The sequence below is a fragment of the Cupressus sempervirens genome, chromosome 8 (genome assembly GCF_028749045.1).
Source record: "Cupressus sempervirens isolate cs-2001-9-10 chromosome 8, ASM2874904v1, whole genome shotgun sequence".
NCBI lineage: Eukaryota > Viridiplantae > Streptophyta > Pinopsida > Cupressales > Cupressaceae > Cupressus > Cupressus sempervirens.
In genome coordinates this window covers 807,201,646-807,211,742 of record NC_143125.1, presented here as the reverse complement: position 1 = coordinate 807,211,742, position 10,097 = coordinate 807,201,646, and the positions used below count along the sequence as shown (strand labels likewise).

General features: G+C 32.6%; 1 protein-coding gene across 1 annotated transcript; it reads right to left on the bottom strand.

The window, feature by feature from the left end:
• Nucleotides 1-5,641: 5,641 nt before the first annotated feature.
• LOC149544858 (uncharacterized) lies at nucleotides 5,642-8,474 on the bottom strand. The gene has a single exon (XM_089795429.1). It carries the CDS (start codon nucleotides 8,420-8,422, stop codon nucleotides 5,690-5,692), a length of 2,733 nt encoding a protein of 910 aa, XP_089651555.1. The 5' UTR covers nucleotides 8,423-8,474; the 3' UTR covers nucleotides 5,642-5,689.
• Nucleotides 8,475-10,097: the final 1,623 nt, after the last annotated feature.

Here is a 10,097-nt window from a genome sequence, read left to right as displayed (position 1 = left end):
ACTAAAGGTTGCATACAATAATGCCTAGAGCAATCACTACAAGACAAAAAAGAATGAACTTACAGCATGACAGAGAGATTCAAACACGTGCAATTGCATACACTAAAACTAAACCTTCCTTCTGTCCTCTGATCTCTATTCAGAATTTTCCTCCTCTGCTATAATCTACTAATATTCTTCTTGTTTCTGCTCTCTGCTCTTCTCTTCTATCTTTTTTTTGCTCATTGAATGAAAATGAGATTCATTCCTTTTTGTCTAGCTTCATAATGCTTTCCCTCTCTTTTTCCAAATTTCAAACTCACCTAACTGAATTAATGAGTGTCAGGTAGGTAGGTGGGCATTTGACTCCAGAAGCAACTAACATTGTCTTTTCAATTTTCTGATAGTGATACTAGCAAGAAATGTTGAATGAAGATGCATGAGCCTATTGGAGGAACATATGTTGATATGAAATATGATAATCCAGATAAATTATGTCGATAACAAAGTATCATAGTAACTTTGTAAAGAGGAGTAGGGATAAATGGTTCCCCTAATCCCCGATGAATTTATTGTTCATATTTATGGTGATATGGTGATAAGTACACAAAAATTTGTAGTAGAAAAGTTATGATGATTGCACCAAAAGAATGCAATATTCCAGAAAATCTTATGCCCATGAATGACTATTGTCACATTAGTTTAATTCCCAAAGAATTCACAATAAATGTACACTTTAGACAGACCCGTTGGCTCACACGATTAATGAATTAATCTCCAAATGTGTTATGAAAATTATTGCTATGATCAGGAAGACATAGCATTAGTTCTTGGTGTATTGAATTGTGAAAGAAAATAAGAACAATCATGAATTTCATAGAAGTTCATTTGAAATTGCAAAAATGAGAACATGAAGACCTCAAGCTCATTCAAAAAGAAGAGGACAGCCCAAATCATGAATCTAGAAGCAAGGAAATAAAGTGATGGAGACAAGGTTCCTACGAAGAGATTAAAACAAGACATGAAATTGAGTGGATGAATGCACTAGGCCCTAAGTTGAGAAATCAAATCAAAATATTATTTTCCTGACTGAAAGAAAATGGAAGACGAGAGCATACTTTTAGGGGATACATGGGCTAAGGTCTGAGGTTACAAATTATTTGGTCTCACTACTTGGGGAGAGATAAACCTGTTCCCCTTTGCATCCTTAAGTCATGAATTTAGGTAATTTGGTAATACATAATGTCTTCGTAAATGTTAATTTGCCGAAATTACTGGTGGAGAATTATGAAAGTAAAAATTGATCCATATTTGATGGCCAAGGAAATCAATATACTATAATTTTTTCTAATACACTAGATGAAGTTTTCAACCTGTATAAAACACACAATATGCCCTTGTCATTGCAAAAGTTATATCACTTACAACGGTTGGAAGTTAGCATTGCACAGAGGAAAAAGTAAATGACCAGGCCAACACATTCATAGACAAGGAGGCTTCCCCATTCAACATGAATGTGCTCAGACCATATTTACATTATACATATCATGCAACCATGTGACAGATTTAATGGATTTGGGGCTAATGGTGTTCATGACAACAGACGTAAAATGTATGAACATGTGCCATTTGACTATGCATCTTACATTGTTTAGAATTTGCATCAGGGGTCTCTATCTATGAAAGGTTTTGGCCACCACAGTCGAAATTGAATATCTTGGACAGGGATGAAGACCAATAACCAATACAGTTGTGGACTTTAGCCTGAGACTCAAAGTACATTGGTTTGAGCTATAGCAATTTTGAAGGATGGTTTGTAAAACCTATTTAACAAATGTGAACCCTCTATCAATGCAGATATCAAAAGGTTCTTAGGACCAAGGAAATTTGATGAAAATAAATTGTTGATCATAACCGGGGAGATTGGTATTTACATCTTGATTTCACCTACATTGGGGTTTATGGATTTGAGGAAAATCCATTTATGTTACCAAAAATTGTCCCTCATTGGATTGCATACTTAGAAATCATAAGACGATTGAGAATTTTAAAATGTCCAACAGTTTAAAAGAACCCACAAGCAAGCAATTTCACCAAGGACACTCACATTTGGTGGTTTTACCATTGTATCAACTAGATCCCACGAAATGATTTAGAAGAAGCTACAAGAAGAATCAATTTGTTTGAGCATGGGGCGATTATGTTCATTGTCCTATGGACACAAAGGATATATTTAGAAATCTGGAAGAAGACGAGACACAAGAAATTATCGATTAAAACAATGAAAGGATCAAAGAGAAAATGCATCAGTTATTGGACAGTTTCAAGGTTAAATATTATAGAGTTTCAGGAAGAATCTGACATGAATGAACAAATTGTCACTAAGCTAAATAAAAGTTAAAAGAATCTAAGTCCTTTTTATTCAATTATAAAGGACAGAGGTTAATTAGGGAAAGTGTTCCAAACATAACTCTTGAGAATGAGGCAAATCCATTGAGGAAGTTGAAAGAAGACATTAATGTTAAAAGTGAAAGACATGATTCTCAAAGGTGCAAACAACTATTGGTAGAGGTAGGGAAATTTTGTTTCTTAGTCATCAAAGGGTATGTCTTTTGATTTTCTAACTAAATCCTCATCTAAATGTAACTCTTGAGAATGAGGCAAATCCGTTGAGGAAGTTGAAAGAAGACATTAATGTTAAAGTGGAAGACATGATTTCCAAAGGTGCAAACAACTATTAGTAGAGGGAGGGAAATTTTGTTTATTAGTCATCAAAGGGTATGTCTTTTGATTTTGGATATAAATCCTCATCTATATGTAGATGATCATTTTGTCTGAAGTAAAGCAAAGATACAATCTCTGTTCTAGTTCTTTTTGTAAAATTTCTTGAGTATTGTCTCTTGGAAGTACAAGATTGGTGGAAGCATTATAGTTTGTAATCAATTGATCATATTATACTTGTTTCAATAGAAAGACCAAAGTATTATTCACTTTCTTATAGTGTTTATCTTTCAATTATTGATTAGCTCTCTATAATAAATCTATTGGTTTAGATTGCTGCAATGTGTGATCTTGTGTTATTATAATTTTTATTTAATTTTAATTTGAACATCAATTAAAAGGATTGGTTATCAAACTTCAAATATTCTTATTTGTCTTTCAAAAGAAGGTTAAAATCTATAAGACTAAGTAGAACAACAAATTTAAATTAATAATTCATGCATCGATACCTTTGAAGTGATGGTCTCTCTTTGATAGCCAGTTATTAAAACTTCCTTTAAGAGTTATACATAAGATCAATAAATTAAAATGGTAACATCATTGAGAATTGAAGGCATTGGTATAGAATTTAATTAAGATATTATAATCAATTAATCCCAGAGTAGTCTCAGTTGATTATATTTACACTCACAACATACATTCACAACAAAGTAATTCCCATTATATTAAGTTATTTTCATAAAGATTACAAGTGTTCACAATTAATCAACCTTTCGAGAACCATTTCCATCTTGAAGAGATCACAAAAGAGTTAAATTTTTATATAAAAGCCTCCAACAAATAGATTGAGATAGAGGTGAAGGTTCATCTGCTGATGTTTAGCAAAACCTAAATTGTAGGAGAATTTGGTAATTCTTGTTGGTTGGCTAAAGCTAATTAAGAAGTCCATACTAATCTGTGATTTTAGGAACCAATACCTTATTCCTAAGACAGTGTATCTTGAATGTACAAGTTCTTTGTAATACTATTTACTTTGATAGTGAGCCTTAATTTGCAAGTTGACTGAAGTGGGCTCCTATCTGTTTAATTCATTATTGTATTAGCAACAAGTTGCAAAGTCTTGCACAATATAAACTCCCATCATGCTTTTCAATCCGACTATATACATTAGAGAATCATCATTATGGAAAAGTGATTGAACTGTAGTTATTGTTCATAAAATTGTTCATGTTTTGTTAGTTATGTTCATTACTTCCTTGATGTTTCATGTGGTGAATATATTGAAATTATTTATTTACACTTGTATGATTTTGATTTAAGTTGATTCACCCCCTCTCAGTATTGACAATGTGTTCAAGAAATAACTCTCCTCGCTTGAGCGAATAAAATTTCATATCTTCAAAGATCGTTTTCACACTTTCTTGAAGTGGAAGGAAGGGGTTTTGAATATTTGGCTAAGATTCTCATCTTGAATAGTGCTTGAGAACAACTGCCAAGAATTCGTAGATAACCTCCTTCTTCTGAAGTAAGCTCTCGATGCATATCCCTGGTTTTAGTTATTCTTTACAATTGTTAAAAGAAATGCAATGAAATGAAAGTAAGCCTGGAGAAGAATAAACAAAATTATCCTTTAGATGCTTGGGTAGGATGATAGAAGACCATATGTCATTACATGATTATTAAACCTAGAAACTGTTTACCAAACTGCATATTTTTCTCCCTTATCGTATCATGATCATGGTTAAGAGGGTACACTGTGAGATAGTTTGGCTTTGGTATAATTTAGACATTGACTAGCATCTCATTTATGTAGTGATATATAGTTTTGAATTAGTTATTTTTCAATTGATACATTTGTTTTACATAAAATATCTATTCATTTTCAAGTAATTCTTGATGTGATATTAATATCAGGATTTAGCTGTATGATTTTGAATCAAATTCATTGACCCATGTTTCATGAGTAGTGATTCAACATGAATCCATCTCTTATGATAATAAATGGAACACTTAGCACTCATTGGATCTAGATGATGCTCAGAGGGGTGAATCACTGGGACTTCCTGATATTACAATCACACAGTTAAATCCTGATATTAATATCACAATTTGACTTGCTGTGGAAATTATCTCCTACTTATTAATTCTTGATGAATAAAAAGATGATTTATTTTATTACAAATAGTACATCTCTTAGTCTACATTTTTTAACATTTAGAAAATCTTAAAATCTGAATTTTAGATATGAAATTCTATTTTAAAAGCTTAATCATTTTCAATAGGATTTGGTTTATAAAATATAATTAATCATAATTGAGTGGTTTATTTTTAGACCACATGTTATTTTTAAGATCTGCAAAGGATGAAGCATGTAATTATCAAAATTTTAAGGAAAGAAATTTGTTAAAATCTAGCCATAATCAAATTCTAATGATTTATACTTATTTAAAATAGACTAAATATGTAAAATATTTCATGTGAATTACTAATATATTGAGAAGCACCACTTATAATATTTACATTTAAAAATGGTATCTTGTAAATAATGAAAAATCCTTAACTACAACCAAATATTACGCATTCTTGTTTAAAAGTATTTCTTATTAATAACTTTGTTTAACAATACAACATAGACTTTTATTGCAATGCATCTATGAAATTATAGACAGAAAGAAAAAAATGTGAAATAAGTTAATGACTACAATTGATTTGAATTGAAGACCAAAAAATTAAATCACACAGTTATTTTATTTGGTAATGGTCATTCAATACCTTTATAATTATTAGCAATATAATAATAAAAAATTACAATAATTCCACTCAAACTAAAGATCATTAATATACATTAGAAATCTTTATAATAAGTCCAAGACCTACAAAATAGATACTAAAAAGATAAAGTTCAAAACAAATTTTATTTGAATAAATGATAAGTCACATGCACTCTAAACAATATATATTCAACTGTCCAAACAGTACAAACCAATTTTCATAATGTCAACTTACGGATCCATGGGAGAAAAAATTTCAAGACTAAATCAACTCCCTTGAAGTACCGATGTCCCCATTTCCTTTTTGATACAATTAATACCACAACTGCTGCAAAACCCACTCCATATGATAGACCCACTCCTATCCAATACCACAAATTGTTCTCACTTTCTTCTTCTTCATTAGTAGATGCAAAAATGGCAGGAGGAGCTGGAGCAAATTCTGGCCAAGTGCATTTCTTTGGAAGTGGACATCCATATAAATTTGGATTATTTGAAAATGACGATCTAGCAAATGTTGTCATGTGACCTCCTTGTGGTATGATTCCTGAAAGATTATTGTTAGAAAAATCGAGGGCTCCTAAATAGCTTAAAGAACCAAGATCTGGAGGAATTTGTCCAGAAAAATAATTTCTTGAAAGATCTAATGATTCCAACCAAGTCATTTGAACAATACTATTTGGAATAGTACCATTGAGATAGTTCATGGAAAGATTGAACAACTTCAAGCCCTTCAACTTTCCCAAATCAGAAGGAAGAATCCCATTCAATTTATTGTCTGAGAGGTCTATGGATGCCATGGTGGGAAAAATATATGCATACTTTTGGTCTATTCCTTTAGAAGCCATATTCAATCCATTCTCATACATGTAACTGGGATCAAGAAACCTGTACAAGTAAGCACCATTTGTGAAATTTGTTACCACACTAAATTCTTGCTGTGGCTCTATCATCATTGCTTGTAAATTGAAAATGTCATGAGGTATAAGCCCTGATAGACAATTTGAAGAAAGGTCTAAGATTTGAAGGTGTTTGAGATGTGCAATTTCTGCAGGAATACTACCTTCAAACCTATTCTTGCTCATTGCTAGCACTCGGAGCTCTGAAACATTCCCTATTGACTTTGGAATCTGACCTTTCAATAAGTTTTGCCCAATATCCAGAAAATATAATTTTGTGAAATTTGATATGGAAGGAGGGAGTGATCCACTCACCTTGTTATTCTTCATCACTAGTGACTGAAGCTGACGTAACTTTCCCAAATCGGATGGGATCATTCCCCTCAAATAATTATCCCCCAAATTCAAGACCCGGAGCTGAGAACAATTGGCTAAGCCTGCAGGGATGATTCCATTCAAATGATTATTTGCAAAATTTAATATGTGCAATGAAGAGCAACCTTGCAATCTTGGAGGAATATGGCCCGTCAGTGAATTGTTGTTGAGTAACAACACTTGTATATCAGATGGCCAAATTGATGGTATTTGTCCACTCAATGCATTGTTAGACACATCCACACCCTCCAAGTCTTTCCAAGCTGAAGTATTTAGCAATAGGCGACCTTGCAGCTGATTTTTTGTCAGATTGATGTACTGAAGACTCATATCCTCTAGCCAATAGGGAATTTCTCCAACCAAATTATTGTCAACTAACTCCAACTGGTTAAGTAAGAATTGAGTCGAAATCCATAATGGGATTTGACCATTTATGTTACATGATATCAAGCTCAAATACAACAATTGGAATGAGGGAATCCATGTAGTGCTGATGTTAATTACACAATTGGACAGGCTTAGTTCCTTTAATTCGTTAAGTTTGTGAAAGAAGACTTCTGAAATTATCTGATTGCCATTCAATGTGAGATAGAGTAACTTTAGTGAAGTGGGTAGCTCCTCAGACGAGTTCCTCAAACTGAATGAATTCCTCTCAGCTAGGAGGGCTATTAGTGAGGAGAGGTTTGAAAATGAGGGAAGAGTTCCATTTAGCTTGTTGGATGACAAATGCAAGTCTTCCAATGACTGGATATTGCTCAAGGACTCTGGGATATGACCACTCAGTTGATTCTTAGAAAGAATTAGCTTAGTTAGACAAGATAAGTTAGAGAGAGAAGAGGGAATGCTTCCTGTGAGTTGATTATACGAGAGATCTAAGTTATCTAGAGAAGATAGATTAGAGAGAGAAGATGGAATGTTTCCTGTAAGTTGATTATAAGATAGATCTAAGTTGATTAAAGAACACAAATAAGAGAGAGAAGAGGGAATGCTTCCTGTCAATTGATTATAAAAGAGAGTTAAACTAGTTAGGGAAGAGAGATTAGAGAGAAAAGAAGGAATGGCTCCTGTAAGTTGATTGTTATTAAGAGATAGCACATTGAGAGAAGACATGTTTGCAAAGGACAATGGAATGTTCCCACTCAAACTATTCCAAGATAAATCTAGTCTTCTGAGAGAAGAGAGTTTACCTAGGCAGTTGGGAATAGTCCCTGTTAATCCATTGCCAGAGAGATCTAAGGTTGCAAGAGATAGCACATTGAGAGAAGACATGTTTGCAAAGGACAATGGAATGTTCCCACTCAAACTATTCCAAGATAAATCTAGTCTTCTGAGAGAAGAGAGTTTACCTAGGCAGTTGGGAATAGTCCCTGTTAATCCATTGCCAAAGAGATCTAAGGTTGCAAGAGAAGTGAGGGTGCACAAGCCCTCAGATATGACTCCCCCTTCAGCTGAGATCATAATTTCAACAGAAACTACATGGTGGGTGGTGTTGTGGCAGGATATGCCGTACCAGAGGCAACAATCTTCCCCCTTCTCCCACGAACTCAAAGATGAATCAGAAGAGTAAATGAGGCCGGCTTTTAATTGAACAAGAGCTATATCTTCCATCTCAATACATCCACAGCAGGAGCATACAAGAAACAAGAGAACAAAAGCAAACAAAAATAGCTTGGCCATGGCCACCTTTTGCACTCAAGTGACTTGGCCGGCTAACAATAGATGCTCATTCTTAAATATGGAAAAATTAAGTTTGGAAATAAAAAGGTCAACTTTAAGTATTTAATACTTTTAGTCTAAGAATCAAGTCTTAGTGTTTGGTGTTTAAACAGTCCAATGATATGACAATCATAGATCAACAGTGTGTCAATCCACTAGCTGACTTTTCCTAGAAATATGGCAATTCTTGTATTCACTGAAATTTCAAAGCACTCACAGACTTCAAATATGAGGTAACAATTTCAAAGCACTTATCGACTTTGGTATTGACTTGACTAAATATGAGGTTCAAAATTTCAATGTATTCACAAGATTTTCATGGAAATACTAGAAGTTGCACTCACAGACTTCAAATATGAGCTAACAATTTCAAAGCACTTACAGACTTTGGTATTGACTTGACTAAATATGAGGTTCAAAATTTCAATGTATTCACACGATTTTCATGAAAATACTAGAAGTTACACTCACAGACTTCAAATATGAGCTAACAATTTCAAAGCACTTACAGACTTTGGTATTGACTTGACTAAATGTGAGGTTCAAAATTTCAATGTATTCACAGGATTTCAATGGAAATACTAGAAGTTGCACTCAGAGACTTCAAATATGAGCTAACAATTTCAAAGCACTTACAGACTTTGGTATTGACTTGACTAAATGTGAGGTTCAAAATTTCAATGTATTCACAGGATTTCAATGGAAATACTAGAAGTTGCACTCACAGACTTCAAATATGAGCTAACAATTTCAAAGCACTTACAGACTTTGGTATTGACTTGACTAAATGTGAGGTTCAAAATTTCAATGTAGTCACAGGCTTTTCATGGAAATACTAGAAGTTTTTCATAAGAATACTAGAAGTTTTGTATTGACTAGATTAAAAGTGAAATTGAAAATTTTAATAGACACCATAACATGCCACAATGGTATAGCTGATATGACAAATTTGGTATTGAATCCACTAAATGTGAGGTTAAAAATTTCAATGCAGGCAGAATTTTATATTGACTGGATAAAAGTGAAGCTAAACATTTTATGTTTGGCCATAGCATGCCATGGTATAGCTGATATGAAAAATTAGATTTTGACTAGAGAAAATGTGAGGTTAAAAATTTCAATGCAAGCATAGGATTTTTGTAGAAATATTAATTTTTTGTATTAACTGGATTAAAAGTGAGGTTAAAACTTTTAGTTCTTGTCATAGCTCATGTTAGTATGGTATAGCTGATATTAAAAGTTTTGTATTGACTAGATTAAAAGTGAGGTTAAAACTTTCAGTTCTTGTCATGGCATGTCAGTATGGTATAGCTGATATGACAAATTCGATATTGACTTGACTAAATGCAAGACTAAAAATTTCAATTCATACACATAATTTTCATAAAAATAAATATTAGAAATTTTAGTTTTATATTGTCTGGATTAAAAATGATGTGAAAAAGTTTCAATTCCAGCTATAACATGTCAGCATGGTATAATAGATATGACATATTTAATTTTGACTCAATTAAATGTGAGATTCATAAAATTAAATACTAATTTTTTAAATATTTGATTGAATTTAAAATAAAATTTGTTTTTAATGCACTCACAGCCTTTTTATAAATATTTTAAAAATCTTTTATTCACTGGA